Source organism: Pempheris klunzingeri, chromosome 4 (assembly GCF_042242105.1).
Source record: "Pempheris klunzingeri isolate RE-2024b chromosome 4, fPemKlu1.hap1, whole genome shotgun sequence".
Classification (NCBI taxonomy): domain Eukaryota; kingdom Metazoa; phylum Chordata; class Actinopteri; order Acropomatiformes; family Pempheridae; genus Pempheris; species Pempheris klunzingeri.
The window spans coordinates 22,518,188-22,537,549 of NC_092015.1; the positions used below are offsets into that span (position 1 = coordinate 22,518,188).

At 40.2% G+C, this 19,362-nt stretch overlaps 1 protein-coding gene across 1 annotated transcript; it reads right to left on the reverse strand.

Moving 5' to 3' along the window:
- Positions 1-799: 799 nt before the first annotated feature.
- mpzl3 (myelin protein zero-like 3) lies at positions 800-18,297 on the reverse strand. Its single transcript, XM_070828577.1, has 6 exons — positions 18,084-18,297; positions 10,358-10,524; positions 5,175-5,388; positions 2,667-2,823; positions 1,737-1,806; positions 800-1,505 (listed from the first exon to the last, which is right to left on the reverse strand). Exons 1-6 carry the CDS (start codon positions 18,181-18,183, stop codon positions 1,425-1,427), a joined length of 789 nt encoding a protein of 262 aa, XP_070684678.1. The 5' UTR covers positions 18,184-18,297; the 3' UTR covers positions 800-1,424.
- Positions 18,298-19,362: the final 1,065 nt, after the last annotated feature.

The following is a 19,362-nucleotide window of genomic DNA, read 5'->3' on the forward strand; positions in this document are numbered from 1 at the left end:
CACTAGAGAAGAATCAGTCAGGAAGGACAAGGAGAGGACAATTGTCTGTGGCCACCACCTTCCATTCCAAAACAGGTTCACAATCACTTATCCTTCCTACCTGGACAGATTGATATCCTGAAGTTTAACTAACTTGGTGTTACACTGTGATGATGAAGTGTTCCCTTCAGTTGTCTGAGCAGCATATATATGTATATACATATATACAGTGCTTAACAAATTTATCAGACCACCTGTCATAAAAACGAGAAAACACTAATATTTCAGAAATCTGTCAAAAACTTGTTTCAAATTAAACACTGTATTATTATTTATTAGGCAAATAAACTGGAACAACTAAATAGTCCTTATTCACATATTTTAACCAAAAATCTTAATATTTTGTTTGACCTCCTTTGGCCCTGATTGTTTTCATGGACTTTTCGACCGTCTCTTTTGTTATTGAGCTCCAAATAGTTCCTAGCTGTGTGTGATCTATTTTTTAATTCAATAGGATTCAAGTCTGGACTTTGACTTGGCCATCATTTCAAATCCAACATTTTGATTAAAGAGCTTGCACATACTGGTGGGTTAACCCTTACAGAAACTAAAAAAATATTTTGGTAATCAGCAATACTGTTAATTTAGGGCAGGGGAGGCAATTACCTTACACTGGGTGGTGGTCTAATACATTTGTTAAGCACTGTATATATTTACTGCTTATGTTGAAATCATGGTACAGTAACGTACAGACACTGAAAATATAGACGATATACTGTAAATAGAATACGTTGGATAAATAGTACCAAGCGGTACTATTTACAGTTGCTGTTCAAAATTCAACCCATTTATTCTCTTTCCAAATATTAAAGATAGAACAGAAATGCTCCACTATGGCTCAACAAATTTCATACAACCGCTCTGACACACACAATAAATTAGACAAAAACTATATATCTCCTTCACAATAAGAAAAGTGACGCATATAAATCATCAATATATAAAAATATACATAGTGCTCGATAACAGCTGCTGACCTGTACAGACAGCATAGCGATATCTCATCATGCCCACTAGCCCTAAAATTAAGACATTGAGACCTCTGCTTTTTCACTGCATAGGTGTAAAACAGAGGACTGACTCTTGAGAAGCCTTGGAAAACTTAGGAACTTGTAGGCATAAATCAAATTATAATATCGTTACAATTCTAGTTATTATTATATAGTGTAAATATGATGTTGCAGATGCATAATTCAGATCGTCTGAAGACAAAAATGCAAGTATTATTCAAAAGGAGTTACCGCAAAATGCAAACATCATTTAGGTGACTGGGTGAGAGGTTGAGAAAGAAGATAGGCAAAGAAGACATTAATCCATTAATCCAGCATTTCTTTTCATTCAGTGCCTCAGGCACCAGCTACGAAGGCATCAATCAGCAGGGTTCTCTACAACTGAGACTCTGCATAACCTTCATCCATAGGAGGCCTCTTTTTTAGGTCGTAATACCTGTCGTCATCTTCCGAGTCCTGGACAGACCAGAAAAGGGGATTGTCAGATTAGGCTATGTACGGACAGAGAATCACATAGATCAACACATAAAACAACTACACTGGAAAAATCTATATTTTATAAAGCCTCAAGCCCTGTTTTCAGACATGGAGGCCATGTAAAATTAAATGGGATCTCGCAGACATGTCTATTTAAGTTATTTATGGGTTGGAAAACAGTGTGATATAATGAAAGGTTCTGTACTGTACCATCAGATATAGGTCACAGCATGTAGTCCTCATTTCTTTGGCCCCTGGTGGATGGACCCCATACGCCTCTCTGATGAACGCAGAACGGACAGAAAAGATGGTTCGTAATAAAAATAACCATGCTCACAATAAGGAAGAAAAAGTCTGCCTGTAAGATTTTCACACTGTATTTACATGTTTACTGATTTACTCACAAAGCATTATGTTTTTTCTTCAAATTCAAAAGAACAGTTTCCCCACATTTGGGGAAATGGGCTAATCTCTGCACTTTTTGCTGCTCACCATAAAAAAACACAAATATACTTCTAAAGATGTATTCTGTTTCCTGTTTTAAGAAAGTACTGGAGTGCAGTTTACAGGAAATGGGGTCATCTCATTGTGGTTTGGGAAACAGAAGAATGAAAAGAAAACAAAAAAAGGAGATGCTGGCAGATTATACAGAGTACCTCAATGTACTAAATAAAATTAAAAAAAACAGGAAAAAAATGATGTAGCTACAGAAAAGTCAAAACAAATGTTGGGCTGAATTTGAATTATTAACAACAAAAGTAAAGTGAACTGGAGTTGCTGCTCATTGTTTCCATGATCCTTTAATCACATAATTGATGCAATCTGTTAAACGTGTATTAAAGAGTAGCACTGGCTTGTTTAACATTTATATTCCTGTATATCATTCATAAAAGCATATAGTATAACACTGCAACACTATAAACTGACTGCAGATTGTTGGCTCCTCACTGACTCACAGCACACAACTATAACAAGCACACCAACTACAAGCACATCCTACACTCAAACTTTAATTATTGTTCAACCTTCATCAAGCTGGCAAACCAGAAGCATATTTATGGCCATCAAAGCCAGCAATGACTAACATTACCCCCCCCCCGGGAGACACACAGCAGTGTTTGGTTGAATAAATCTACTCACCCCTCTGTGACCTCTATCGGCGATCTGTAGGTCTTTGATTGGTTGCGCTGTCTCTTGGGACAGAGCATCCGTCCAATCAGAATGAGGGTAATGACAGCGGAGGGAAGGAGGATGAAAAAGAGGAGGACCGCAACATCAGAGAAGCGAATGCTTGGCACTGAGGAGGAGGATGAGAGGTCATTAGGCACACATTAATGAGCTGTTTAAGACCAAACACACACATAGCGTCATGCTTCATACTGCCTAACAAAAGAATTAGACACATACAGCATGTATAGCACTTCTACATGTGTCACATGTGTTAAGTGGTAAATGGACTGTACTTGTATGGCAAAGTTAATGACCAAAATGTTGCAAACACTAAAACACAACGAAAGTGTGAATTCAGACAAAACACTACTTATCCTCAAGGGAATAGCTTAACATTTTGGGAAATGCATTTATTTGTTCTTGCCATGAGTTGAAAAGTCTGGTACTACTCTTGTGTAGCTAGAGCCAGCAGCCAATTAGCTTACCTTAATCAATAATCTGGATCTGTCCAAAGGTGCCTAACAGCATCTTCAAAGCTCATTCATCAACACACGATATCTTGTGTGCTAATCTGTACAAAACCGAAGTGTAAGAACAACAACTCTCCATTTTCATGAGATTATGTGACAGAATCTTCGCTCTCCACTGGTTGCCATTGGCAACTGCTCCAGCCAGCCAATACACAAGACATGAGATGTGTTACTGGGAATTCACATTGGAAGCGAGACGTGTGCAAAGGTGAGTGAGACATGAGCAGTGTGTTCGCATTCTGTCGTCCAGTGCCTGTGTCGCCCATGACGCCCGTCAGCAGCAGCTCTGGGTGCTGAATGGACAACAGCCGGCTAACCTGCCTTCACCTGGCTGACCGACAGCAGAAAGTTACTGAACCAACAGTGTTTGTAAGCTCCATGGCATGAACCTGTTGAGTCACTGGTTTTGTTTCCCCACCTACCTGGCGAGGGTGGAGAATCTGCCGGTAAAGTTAGTGAAACAGAGTTCACAGACAGACTGGGAGCTTTGATCAACAATGAAGACATGGTGAATGACTTCAAAACACATAAACAGCGGCATATTTATGTGACAACTAATTATGTAACAACCGCCTATGCGGTAAATGCCACAAAAATAGACTTGAGGCCTACAAATCAATGTGGATTGATTCTTTAATGAAACAGAAGCACATCTGTTCCATGCAACGTGAGAGTGATGGACGTCAAAAACGTTTCTAAAAAGGCTTCCAATGGAGACTGCCCATTAGTTAGTGAGCACCAGAGGCACTACAAACATTGGGCATTTCATTTGTTTCTCTGTACAAAGCTGGCTAGCCATTTCCCCATTTTCCAGCCTTCATGGTAAAATAAGTGCAGTACAGTAAAGGTGGTCTGACACAGCGGACAGCTGCTGCCTGGCAACATCTGTGTTTTGAATCAGTGGCGGCAGGGCACAACTTCACCGGAGCAGCTCCCGGCAACCTCACCTCACAGCTGAAGCTAAAGTTTAGAATAGACAAAATTATCGGTTATTATTGATTATAGCAATATGACACAATTAATATAGCAGGTTTTACTACCTAGCATCATAAATGCCATTTATGGTCCCAGACCAATTAATCGGGCTTTGCAGCCCGTGCCTCTGCTGTTTGTTCGCTTACACTTGTTTATTTCAGTGAACTTTGTAAAGCACTGAGACAACTAATGGGCTATACAAAATAAATTGAATTGAATTGAATTGAATTGAATTGAATTGAATTGATTTGAATTGAATTGATTTGAATTGAGGAAGGTTTCTTTCTCTAAGATACCTGTAAATTCGGCTCCTGTATTATTTCCCTTACTGTAGTTGCCATGGTCACAAGAGCCACGGCAGCAAGTTGGAAAAGGTCAGTCATCATAAACTCGGACAGAGCCTCGCAAGCTCACAAGAGCGGTAGCTGCCCCCTCTTTCCTCGTCACTGCTGCCGACCTCAGAAAATGTGTGCTTTTCCCAAAATGTCAAACTATTGCTTTTAAAGAACCCCTGTCATCATGTATTACATTAGTGTAATAATTCTTGACAACCACATTTAGCTCAAAAACATTTAAATCAGTCTATAAAAGTAGGAAACTTTCATCTGATGAGTTTTCCTCCAATACATCCTTGCCTTTAACCATCTACAGTCTGTTGACAGCAGAGGTAGGAAATATGTATGAGCCAAAATAGTTAACATCATGACAAGCTTACATAAACACTAAATAGATGTTTGGATTCGGCCTCCACCCAAGAGTAGTGGCAGTGGAAATTTCAACTCTTACCTCTTTGTTTATAGTATACAAGTGACTAGAAAAGTCATATCCTGACATGTGAGGTGAAATCAGGGTAAGCACTAAAATGGATTTAATTTCATACATATTTGGAGGATAAATATGATTAAGAGTCCAGGAAATCAAATGTATACGGCTAAATATGCAGATAAAGGTTAGAATTCTGACACCACCTTACCCTTTGGTGTGACGGTGAGTACAGTATGTGAGCTCGGGGACCCGTGTACATCAGGAGGGTTTCTGACTGAGCACGTATAGGTCCCATTATCGCTCAGCGTGGCGTTGATCAGAGAGATGGAGGCTTCCCCACGGGCCGGGCTTCCTTGCCACCGGATTCTACCATTAAACTGACCATCAACTGGAGGAAACGCCCGTGAGGAGAAGTGGAAAAACTGGAGAGAGATAAGAGAGAGTTAGAACATTATACTTGCATGAAGCAAAAGTGAATGGTGTGAGGGGGGAGGAGACTTTTTGTGGTAAATTGGAAGTTATCAACAAATTGGCATGATTCAGTGAATGATTTACAATGAGAAACATGCTATCTTCACTTCGAAATTATCTTTACCTCTTTACTAGGGGACTGATAAGAGAGTTTCGTGACAACCACCTGAAGCTCAACATTAGTAAACCAATGTGCTCGTGGTGTACTACCAGAGGAACTGTGATTTAGGGATATATAAATAGTATCTAATTGATTTGACTTGACTTTGGCTTTGACTTGAAGCTTTGCTGTTATTGTTCTGTTATTGTGTAAGGTCATTGGCCGAAATATAAAACCAAGTCAAATTCTTTGTACGTCTTCACATGCTTGGCCAATAAGGCTGATTCTGAACAAAAAGTTGTGGTCATGACAGTAGAAAATTCCTCAAATATGGATATTGCAACAAAGCTACAAATTCTAAAATGTGGATGCTTCTCACATCCTGAACCGGACAGCACAGGCGTTTCACCACAGTTTCATGGTGGGCACTCGAGATTAGTGTCTCTATTTTAGTATCCAATAGTGATGGGCAGACTTTGTCATCAAAAATCTGCATTTACACATAAATAATCCACCCGCCAGTCACCCAAATTAATTATTTTCTCCAATTTAGGGACCTATACCCGCACGGACATCTTGTCCATTCTTTGTCCGGGTATGTTGGAGCACTTAGAGAAGCTGTTTTCAGAGAACCATTTTTCAGCCTAAGTGTCTGGAGCAACAGCTGGTGGGACAGATGACTTTTACTTCTGGCATACTGTCGACAACACAGGAGAGAAGTCTGTTCAGTCTGAGAAACATGAATAACTAGAATCACCACCTTACACCTTGCAGTTGCATGCCTCTGTCAACCCGTCAAAGTTGCAGTTAACATCCATGTCATCGAGATTCAAGACTACTGTCACCAATCCAGTATCCAACCAAATGTAAAATATGATCAAAATCTTCCCCTGGTGTGTGAATATGTGAATGTAGTGTTAAAGCACTCAAAGTAGTCAAAAAGTCCAGAAAGGTGCTATACAAATACAATCCATTTACCTTTGATGGAAATGGGAGCGATGTGAGGTCACAGTGGCCTTGACCTTTGACCAGCAAAACCTAATTAAATGATTCTTGAGTCCGAGTGGACATTTGTGCCATTTTTTATTCTTTTTTAACAGTGGAAGTGAAAAGATCATTGATTCTTCTACGCTTACATTCAAGCTTTCCAGGTCTTATGCAAATAAATAAATGAGTCAACTACTTTTGGCAAGTATTTAGCAAGAAGTATAAGCTTAGTTTCAACAATTACCCAAAAAGTCTCGCTTAAAAACTCAATAGAAAAAATACATGATTTGTGATAAAGACTACATAAGCATCCAAAATGTGAATATATGCACTATGAAAATAAAAAAAAAAACTAAACATCATGTATCTGTATATGAAAATATGAAGAAAAATAAGCAGAACCATTATCATAACTGTGGCATAATCTCCATCTGGAAATATAGTAGGTACAGCATCTAGGTGTAAAATGTGTATCAGAACAGTCCTAGAACAATTTACAATGTAACAGTGCAGCCTAAATTAGGATCATGCAAAAATATATGTGTTGTGTGAAAAGACTGTATTTACTGCCCAAAGGTTTACACACCAGGAGCAATGTCAACATAGATAACTTTGTACAGTGTGACCAATAACTGACACTAATACATTTTTGTGTATCTATGAGCTGCATTTCTCAGAGACTGATTATAGGTCTGGCAGAGATACATCTAATCATTTCCCTGCACTGTTATTGGTATTTGACTTGGCAGGGCTCAGCCTACATGAGAGCAGCTCATGTTACAAATCACAGCCATCTGCAATACAGCCAAGGATGTTGGAGTGCTTTACACGGGGGCCACCTTTTCTACAAGTCTATTTCATAATTCAGACAAAAGCTTCAACTGACTTGACAAACTTAAAAAGTGAACCTAACTAAAATCTTAGATCATAATTAGATTTTTTTCGCATTATTCAGCAAAATTCAATTGCCAAAACCTCCAATTACCATCAGCTTCCACTGCTATTTCATTGATCGTTCAGCCTCTCTTCTCCAATCTGCAAAATGAATTCTCATCAGGGCTGAGGTAATTAAGCAAGCCACTGAAGCACTGCAGCAATTCAGATTGACACTAAAGCTTTGGCGGCAAAATCATATTTTCTGATGGAGCTTTTCACGTGGTTAATCATGGTCTTTTCCAGTGTGATATACGACTGGGGACACACAGGCCAATAATGCAGCCAAAACTGCTAATGAAATTGGATTGAAAGTAAACGAAGGCTTAGAAATGAAAAGAAGAAACCTCCAGACCTGGTTCCATCTGAGGGTCACATAAGCAAACTGCCCATGTTATTTATCGGCGATAAAGACACTACTTGGGCTGGGTCAAAGGTAGCTTTTCTTTAGGTAGCGACTGAAACATCTTTTTACTAATATCTGTGTGGCTTTGTGTACTACCACACTATCTGACATACACATGCATACAAACTCCTAATGCGCTCTCAATATGTACCCTGTCATTTTTCATACACATTTTGAAACCAGACAGCTGCATCTTAATGACTAAACCAACAGCACTCCATATCACGTAGCCACAAAACATTAGCCTCCACTTAACTCTGACTGCTCCTATAGGAAATGATGGCATATAGGGTTGCAGCTACCAGACTATGGATTCTAAGGGTCCAAATGCAATTAGACAGAACCACATATGATGGGTATCTTCAAGTACAAATGGAACCGCTTAAGTCATGTGGTGGATTTTTGGAGGATCAGTAACTATGTGGGTTAGAGGACTGAGTGCAGTTATGGGCTGAGATGGATACATCTGAACGCATTTCGAACGAAACCACTAAACCACCGCATAGGAAGGAAGAAGGGGTAGCTGACCAGCTGGGATTTACTGGGGAAGCCTCCAGAAGATACAAGAGCTGGGCTGGAATGTGACTGGGTAAAAGCTGTACATTACCTCAATAGTAACGCTGATAAAAAAAATTTAAAAAATGCATACGGATGGTATATAGGTGGGTCATAAAGCATGAGAATTAAAACTGAGATTGACCATGGTTTACCTCAGGGTGCAGGTGTATTTGTTCAGAAACCAAAAGTCAAGCTGGAAAGGAATGCAAATAAAGCAACCAGATATTCAAACAAGTCATGTTTGAAGAGAGTGAAATGGAGGTTACACAGCGCAATTAACAGAGTCTGTGTGAGGTCTTAAAAGTTAAATGGAAATAAATGAGTGCCTTCTTAACTTCCACACACAATATATAATGTTAACCTGATTAAAGCTGATGCTAAAGACTCTTTTCACTGCTGAACAATTTGCAGATTCTTATCTTGATTAACTGACTAAACATTTAGTATGGTTTTTTGAGCTTTGTCATATTGATAATTATGATCTTTCTTCATGCCACAAGTTCTGTTTACTTGGTATTTTTCCCACAGTATGAAACTTAAAGTGTGAGAAGAAAAAGTTACATATTTAAAGCACAAAGTAATGACTCAAGTAAGTTTGGAAAAATCGTAAATCATCATTAGTTTTCCTTTCCTTTCATTATTCATCTATGCAGCACATTTTGTTGCCTTTGCTTTTCTGGTCATTTTACTTTTTCATGTAATTGTACTCATCTGTATACACAGTATGTGTATGTAGTACAGTTCTAGATCTCCAACACAAGCAGATAAATCTGGTCTCTCTTTTTATTTAGGAAGTGCATTTTCATTCAAAATTCTTGGGGAGTTAACTGACTATACATTTTAACAAAGAAATATGAGAACATTTCTCAAAGTCTCTATGGTGGCAATTTTGGATTTAAAAAATGACAAATGCTAATTGTTTCCCCAAAATGACAAGCAATGAAAGTATCCCTTGGATATAGTATAAATTACAGGCACAGTGTGTGCTCATGTGAAAATTGCAGGAGGCATAGATCATAAAATCTTTCGACTTTGTGTTCCTCCCGGGGCTTCATCTATCTGAGGTTTGCTTTACACTAAATCAGAAATGCCCATATTTCATTGGCTGGGGCGGTTGTAGATATCTGTTGCCTTCATTCCCCCCCCAAGTGTACATTTTGGGATGGTGTCCCTGTAGAGTGCAGGTACAGTCGTTTCTTATATAGCTTATACCACGGCTCCAAAGTATTTAGCAGATGGCTGAATAGAAGAGATGGCTCTCTATGACTGAATACTGCTGCAGAACCTTAACTATGAAAGCTGCCAAAGATTGGGTAATGCATGCATCTTGTCCAGTTTGTTTCCCAATAAGTTCATAAAATCCAAAATGTGCCTAGAGGTCCGCTTTCAAAATAGTGGGAGCGTTTTTTTATCATTTATCATTTTTATCATCTGCCATTTCATAAGTAACTTTAGCTTAATGTTCACCCACATTTCAATGCAAGACAGCGGCGTTGTTGTGCAAATGTAGGAGCATCGTAACTATAACTTCCCAACTTTATTGTCCATTTGAAGCCAAAAAACAACAATTACTTAAAATCTGGAATTTAGAACTCCTGATGTGTTCTTTCACTGCATCGATTCAGAATTTACAACACCTCTAGTGTGTAGGTATCTACATATGCGTATAAACACATCTGTGTACGTATATATGCATATTTCAAGTGTGTGTGTGTGTGTGGGCAGGGGGGCGACAAAAAAAAACAAATCCATATAGTGTAAATGTAAAGCGCAAACTGGCCATCACTGCTTCCCAGAACCCAAGGTGACAACGTCAAATTACTTGCCCAAAATCCAAAGATATTCTTCTCATCAGTACAACTAAGTACATAGAATGAGCAGCAACTGTCAACTGAAACATACAGTACATGAACACAGCATTGTTTGCTATACTCACTGTCTGTGGAGGCCCTCCACTCTGGGGCCGATAGGACCAGTCGACAGTCATCTTACTGGTTGGCCTACTGGTGGAAGTGAAAGTGCAGGACAAAGTGATGGCATCCCCTTTAGACGCATGGAGCTCTGCTGGAGTACTCACTGTGATAGAGGAGACTAGGGAAGGGGCTGGGGATGAAATGACAGATAAAAAGAACGATGACAGAGTGACAAGGAGATGAAAGAGAAAAGAGAGGTATGTGATATAAGCATATTTAAAAAAAAAAAAAAAGAATTCAAGAGGAATAAGAAAAGTGGGTGGATGGGGAAACAGATAAAGAAAAAGGAGGACACATTGTGAGTATTCTTACTGATAGTAAATTAATAAAAACTACAAATACAAATCTACAAATAAGCCCAAATGGCAGTGGCATAGGTTCAGCTGCCCCTCTTTGCTTTACTCTGCAATACAACTTTATATTCTAAAAAAGCCAAGTGGTGTTACCTGGTTGGTTTCTAATTTGAGTTTATATGTCATGAGTATTGATATTGTCAGCTAGATAAGAAGTGTTGTTATCATTTATAATTATATGCCACAGGATTTCTGTATATTAATTGTCTGTATATCAGTCACCGAGAGATATTATGCTGATTGCTGACACCCTGTATGGATGAATGGTTGAGGCAGGTTCACTACAGACTTGCTACACACGTCTGTCTGGGCCCTTTAACTATGCCCCTGTGTCTCTTGATGTTTGTTATCACTTCCTTAAGAAGGGCCAAGGGAGGCCCAGCCAGAGACCTGTCTACAACAAGAGACCATGACCAAGAGTTGAATACTGACAGCTTCTTTTGAGAGAGAACCTTGATATATTTAGTAACAATGACTCAATTGAGTCAAAAGAACAGTTGCTCTTGGACAATGCCCACAACTACCTAACTGGCAAAGAGATAATTTCACCTCCCCTTTCCTTCGCAATTCCTTGTTAGGCAGCCCTCAAGAGGCAGCTACATGTGAGGGAGAGGAATACACATCCTCTGTCCTCAGCTTCATCTCCAAGTGTGCTGAGGATGTCACCACCACCAAGATAATAACCATCTACGCGAACCAGAACCCTGGCAGAATGCAGAGGTCAGAGCTCCGCTGAAAGCCAGGGATGCTGCATTCAGGGCAGGTGAAGCACTCAGAGCAGCTAGGAGAGAGCTGACTGCAGGCCTTAAGAGGGCCAAAGCCACAAATGCTCAGAAAATCCAGGGTCATTTCTCTAGCAACAACCCCCCAGAGCATGTGGAAGGGCATCAAGTGCATCACAGTCGGCTGTTCCAACCTGCCTTAAGACTGCCACTGTCATCCCCATCTCCAAGAGTTCCACACGGATAGGCCTGAATGACTATCGGCCGGTAGCCCTCACCCTGACAGTCATGAAGTGCTTTGCGAGGCTGGTCATGGCCCACACAAAAGACTTCATTGATGTCACTTTGTACCCCCATCAGTACGCCTACAAGAAGAACTGCTCCACTAATGATGCCATCTCATCGGTGGTTCACACAGCCCTCACCCACTCTCTACTTCCTCAGGAAGTAGAGGCGCGCTGGTGCTCAGCCCTGACCTGTTTCTATAGATGTGCGGTGGAGAGCATCCTCTGCTCCTGCATCACTGTGTGGCACAGCAGCTGCTCTGCAGAGGGTGGTGAAGGCTGCACAGAGAACTGTGGGGAGCAGCTTACCCACCACCACCACAGACATTTACACTAGCAGATGCAGGAAGAGGGCCATCTGCATCACTCTGTGTGTACTCACGCTTCACCCCTCTCCCCTCGGGCAGGAGGCTGCAGAGCATCCGGACCATTCTTTCCAGAAGCTGTTAAGACTGTTGAACTCAGCAACAGGTGCTCTGCAGCTCCCCCTGCTACCTGCGACAACAGACACTTTACACTTCTACAGACATACCTCACTGCACATTTCACTTTAACCAACTGCATGTTGCACACTGCTTGTTTTAGAATGTTTTTATAGTGATTTTGTTTTTTTATAGTGCTGTTTATTCTCTAATGCTTGTTTACCCAGTTTATCTATTCTTTTTGGCTTACTTATTTGGAGTACTTCATTTCATGCCATCTCATGTGAAAATGTGTGCTGGTGTGACAATAAAGATCCTTGAATCCTTATGGCAGGGATGTACTACTAAGCAAGAAAGGTGGGTTAACAATGTTGAGACTAAAGCCAGGGTTTTCAATTTCAGGAGGTTGGCTCTCTTTTAACCTGCCTAGATCACAATGGTAACTTAAGCTGCGACATTAACCTGGTCCAAACCGAGTTATGTTCTGAGTTTCAGCTTTTAAAAAGCTGAGGGAATACAATATACTGTATATGCAAATCCTAATGCAGAACTAATGAGCCGTTTTTTAGTAATGCCACCAAACAAAGCCATGCAGTTACAGTGGCACAAACTGTGTGCATCACAGAAAATCTGTAACACACATAAACACACACACAGATGGTAAATGGTCTGTATTTGTATAACGCCTTTCTAGTCATTTTGACTACCCAAAGCAGTTTTACATTACATCCTCATGCGCCCATTCACACGCCCCAATCTAAGTTGGAGGAGACTATTCTTTCACACACTGAAGGGTCAATGCTTCAGGAGCAAGTTATGGTTCAGTGCCTTGCCCAAGGACACTTCGACATGCTGACTCATAGGAGCCGGGGATCGAACCACCAACCTTCCAACTGATGGACAACCCACTCAACCAGCAGCCCACACACACACACACACAAAACAGTTAAACACTACAAATGTTACGCAGCAGATCATCCAGACCACTGTGGCTTATGTTTTTATGTTTGGTCATCAGCTTCCAAGTCTATTTTACAATGTACAGCAGCTGATAGAACAGATTAGAAAAATGATTAGTTAATTGGTATATTCACTATTCAAAAATAAAATTAATTTCACTTTGATTTGACCAGAAACTTAAGTAATTTGGAGTATGTTTAAATATGCTGTAATGGTATGATCAGAAGATTGACGGTTTGAAGTATCCTTCAGCAAGACACTCACACTCATACTCATAGTGTCTGACTTAAGAGAGAGTGCTACAGCACTTTTAAGGGGTCAAAAACATTAGAAAGACGCTATACAAGTACAGTCTGTTTATCATTTCATAAATAAGAGCTCTAAAATGTGCAGCTGCTACATCAGAAATTATAAGGAGGCATTGAGAGTGCTCTCAGTGGTAAAATCAAAATATTAACTTATTGCAACTACAGCTTTTATATTCTTCGTAGCTATAGATTATAACAACCTGTTCCTCTTGACTGAAGTAGGAGGCAGTCTTTTCTTTTGATTTTTCAGTCTTAATTGAGAAAGCATTCAGCAATTTTGTGTGAAAAAGGAGTCAAACTTCCCCTTTTGTAGGAACATGCACAAAACCTAAAGCAGACAGCCTGACTTAACACAGACAGTTCATAACCACCGTCGTGGTACCAGAGTTGGGCAACTTATTTTCAAAATGTAACTTATTACTTATTACTAGTTAGTTTCATTTGAAAGGAATGTTATTTTACGTTATTACTGTCCATGTGCGTTATAGTACTCATGACTCATGATTCCATATCCGACATGGGAAATGTGTTGTTTGGAAGACTGCTTGCCAAGTGGCTTCTTATCACGGCAGAAAACCAGTGGATGATGAGGCTGGTATGTATGTCTCCTGTAGCGCTATGGTTCAGTGTTTTTTTGGAGACCGATTGTTTGGGAATGCAGCACAATGCTGGTGTTTTCCAAGCAGACTACATTGAACACGTAACATACGAGGACTGCTGGCGGAACAGCTGCTGCAACACCTCGCTTTCACTATAATCAATGAAACACCTACAGCAGGCGTGAGAGCTGTCGTGCATATGTGCCACAGAGATCCGCTAAAACAAAAACTAGGCCAATTTTTCTTTATATTTTTTTTATGCAAGGTGTGTATATGCCCCGTTTACACAGAAATTGATCATTTTTAAAATTAAACTACCCTTATAAAGGAAATTATTTAATTCTGAGTCACAAATATGATTTATTGTTTCATGTCACCTGTATCGTTTATTAATAGCTGACAAGAGATACTCAAACAGTGCAAATTAGGCATATTAGGAGTTCAACGTTCAATAAATGACTCAAACAAGAGCAATTGAAATGGCTCGATATAACTAATATTACAGGTGGTTTCTCCAAATTCAACACACTATGCCACTTTTAATAACTACTGCAGTCCCAAAATTATTCCACCCCTTCTGGACAAGCATCTTTAATATTTAGTAGAGCCTCCTTTTGCTGTTATGACCTGCTACAAATGTGAAGCATAGCCAGACACCAGGTTATAACAGCATTCCTGAGGAATCTTAGTCCACTCCTCATGGACAGTAGCCTCCAGCTCTCAAATTTTTTTCTGAAGGTAAGCTTGGGATCACGGTCCTGTTGGAAGGTCCAATGACGCCCAAGCTTCAGCTTCCTTACAGACGGCATAATGTTTGCTCCTAGGATATCCTGATACTTGATCGAATCCATCTTGCCCTCCAAATGCTGTAGGTTTCCAGTGCCAGCAAAGCAGCCCGAGGTTCACTGAGCTACTGACATGCTTCACTGTAGGACGGGTGTTCAATTCAATTCAGTTCAATTTATTTTGTATAGCCCAATATCACAACAGAGTTGTCTCACAGTGCTTTACAAAGTTCACTGAAATAAACAAGAAGTGTAAGCGAACAAACAATCTAATAAAGAGTCCAGCAGTCGATGAGGCCAATGGATCAGTCCGGTGGATCAGTCCGAGGCATCACCTGCCCTTTATGACCCTCCTTCTTCGGGAAGGAAATACTCAAAAAACCCAGTGGGAAAAGAGAAACCTCCGGGAGCACCACAGTGAAGGAGAGATCCAGCTCCCAAGGACGGACAGGCTGTAGCCTTGGACAAACGCACATCCATTGGCTGATGGAGAACCACATCAGCAGGACCAGGACCAGGATCCACAGGAACCCGAGAACCACATCAGCAGAACCAGGACCAGGATCCACAGGTGTTCTGTTTAGACCGGAAAAGTTTCAGTTTTGCTTCATCGCTCCGCAGAACAGAATCCCAAAATTGCTGCCACCAAGTCTTGCTGCAGGTCTTTTGGAGTCACTTGAGGGTTTTTGGTCATGTGCCTCCTCAGAATTCTGGTGGCAGACTTGATAGCTTCCTCTTTCTGCCACGTCCAGGTAGTATAGCCAGTGTTCCTTTAGCTTTGAACTTGTGAACTATGCTTTCAACAGTTTCTCTAGGAACATTCAGTGCCTTTGCTATCTATTTGTATCAGTTTCCTTGTTTGTGCAACCAGTTCAGGTATTGTGTTCCATCTCAAGCACACCTAATCCAACTAATCAGGAGCCTGATTTGCAAATGAGTACTCTTATGAGGGAGTCTATTCAGGGAGCTAAATAAGACTGCAGTAGTCATTAAACGTGGCATTTTGTGTTGAATTTTGAGAAACCACTCATATTAGTTGTGCTGAGCTATATTAATTGTTCTTGTTTGAGTTGTTAATTGAACACAGCTGAAACTTTGTATATTTTGCCAATACGCCGAATTTGCAATGGGGGTAGGGAGGTGATAAGCAGTGTGGGAGGAAACATTTTTTCCATGCATTCTAAACACAAGGTATATGTTGTGTGTTAGCAAGCTATGTAACATACTGGCATGTCTTTCTTTTGGAAGGAAATATATTCTAATTGGCGCTCATATGCTGCAAGCATTAGCTATACTGACGTTAGCCATTAGCGCTCCAGCTAGTGAGTGAAAAACATATTGTTCATGGCTAACCAACAGCTACAACCTAGGTTAAGTGGACTGTATAGCTTTGCTTACTGAAACATTAATAATAACATTACATTGGGTACCAGTCAATTTGCTGTGCTAAGGGGGCACCAATGTGAAAAAAAAAATGACATACATACATATAAATATTTTTCATGGTTAGAAACTGCTGATACAATTTTTAAAAAGCATCTGATTTAGCTTTTATTTATCATTAAGAAATAATAAGTTTATAAAGTAAGTAGCTGCTGGTCAGATGGAAAAAATATGAATGCTATTTACAACATGGTAGTGGTGCACATTTGTGGCCAAAATGAGTAAAGCAACGAAAATAAACCTGACAAAAGCATTATTTATGAAAAAAATATTGGTAACTTAGAAAAACTGTCCTGGATAAACCTTTTTTCACCTGTTTTTAAGTCCTACATACAGCAGAGAAATTCAGGTGAGACTTGCGTCTCAGGGCTTCCATACAATTTGACGGTATGTAATCCATCCAATAATTTATGAGATATTCACTCAAAAGCATAGATATCAACTCCATGGTGGCATTGAAGGAAAAGCCATGGATTCCACGATCATCTGGTTTAATCCTCTGACCTTTAACATGACACCATAATGGAAAACTGGCTATATTTGCATGTCAACACCCCCTTAGTGAATAAATACACAATTGGCTTTTTGCACATAAATGACACAGGCCTCCATTTCAAAGCAAAGGCCTCAAAGCCTCTTCTCTCCAAGGACGCAACAAGAGCAAAAGCCAACTATCAGCTGCTCTTTTTCTATCTTAGACTGACACCGCTGGTTCCATCTGAGAGCCTGGAAGCCACGATAAGGACAAAGTTTATCTTGCACAAGAGAGTGTAAGAGATATCATGCGATCAACCTGATTCATCTTTAAAGACCCTCGGGTGAGTGAGCCGACAACATGAACAAAGCAATCTCTTCATAAAAGCAGAAATCAAGCAGAGGGGCCCTGAAAGCTAAACCACTCTTGAACTTGAAGAAATAGCGTAGCGTAAATCTAGTAATTATAGGTGCGATAGGAAGTTGGCAGCTCATCAGTGGTCATGGTAACCCCTCGCTCCTACAACATGTCTGGACATCAGTAAACTAAACTAAAAGTCAGAATAATATCATATTGTGATGGTGTCTTCGCTGTCCTGATGTGATCCTCACAGGAAAATCTCATTACACTTGTAGGCCTATTTCCTGTCCTACAAGGCCAGGAAATAGGCACATGGCCAGGAAATAGGCACATGTGTAAGACAAAATACTGTTTATCAAATAAATAATGATGCTCCAACATGGTGTTGATACACAGCAGCTATGTAACTCCCACTTTCATGCCTTCAGTAACAGGTCAGTTGCTTGCAGAGAGAGGGAAACAATTACCCATGGTTCACATCCATGTTTGAACACAGAGCTCTTAACTCACTGCATACCAGTAGTCAGAGTCCCTCCAAGCCTGGCTTTTTACACCGGCCTGTTATTATTGTGGCCTGTTCTTTTGCCCACAGGGGCAGCGATCTGATTCCTATAGGTTATTCTGACCCATTCCTACTAAATTAAATTAATAATAGACAGAGTTCACTACAGCTTCATGATAATATATAATATACTCTCATGGAGGTGTGTATTTCTTGTAGGATTTCAGCATTCAGTCTGTCTCCAGCAGGTAGGCACTGGTGTAGCCTTCAGAGCTCCTGTCCAACAGGCCTGCCTTTTTCCTCTGAGAAATAACACTGTTAAAAGTGACTTCACGTCACAGGTAAGTCAAACGGATCTTTCCACATGAGTGGCGGCAGCAGCAGCAGCAGCAGTTTGCCAGGACAAGCTCTGTGCCGAACACGGTGGTTTAACTGGCGCTGGAACACGGACGCGCCGCTCCGGCCTGTTTACTTACCGAAAACGCCGAAAAAACACAGGAACAGCTCGACAGTCTGCGCGCTATTCCCCTGGCGTGGTCGACGCATTTTAATCTGTGAAAACGGGTTCACTCGCATTACGTTTTCCAAAAATAAAAAAAACCAGTCCAAGTTGCGTCAAAGGGTTGGTAAAATTCCGCCCATGGTCTGTTTAGGAGTGAGTCAGTGTCTGCTGCGCCTGCACACTGTGACGATCCCACCTGACAAACAGGTGTATCAGGAAGTAGAGCCGCCGGATCACTGGGAGTCAAAGGAAGGTATCATGTTAAAGTTGAAATGAAGTGAAACTCCCCGAGTAAAGATGGAAGTTATCCAGTTAGTGTAGAGCTATTCAAAAGCTGTTTTCTTGTATATGCATGAGTTTTGATGGCATAGTTGCACATCAGCCACTACAGTGGATGTTATTGCATCATCTCACATTGCAAGTGAAAAAACAAAAAAAAAGAGTGAAACCAAGATGGTCGACAGACCATTTCTGTTCAAACCTTCTATAAAGAGACCCTTGCAGGTAAGAAAAATATGGTGACATCAAATAACATCTAAGTCTAATTTTCCAAGTATTGATTTTGTATTCTGAAGAAATTATGACTAATCACATGTCCACTGAATTGTACATCATGCATCACTAGCTAGATTTCAGCTACTGGACATGTAAATATATCTTTATAAAATTTGGGTTGAAAAAAAAAAATAAAGTTCAAACCTTTTTTTTTCATGCCTAAAGATGAATAAAAACATTTAGTAAAAATTCTGACAGAGGTTATCATAATTCATGCATGAAAGGGTTAAACACTCATAATCCAGCTGAAAATATGCCAGGTTATAGGCTGTCCCACTGTAAATGGAGCTTTGTATTTGGTGGTAAAATAAATAAATGAAATAAGAAGAAGAATAAAACGTGGATGAATGAAATGATAGAGTTATTTTGGCTGTTTAAATTCCAGATGATGATGTTGATCTCGTGTGTTTATATCTCTAAAACAGGCATGATAGGCCGTGGAGCCAGAATAAAACCATATGGAAATATTTACTCTTTTGGAACATCCATCACCTCATACGACCCCTCGGTGTGGAGGCCCGAGGCCCACTCCTTCCATTATCTCTAGCTCTGTATACAAGCACTGATGTTCAAGTGGGACTTCCAGGCAATGTCTAGAACTTTACTCCACTATCCCTGTCCCCAATCTCTTGTCTTTACCGTTGTAATTATCTCTAATGGGAGATGCTATTTGTTTTTCTATCCTTTGCTGGTTCAGT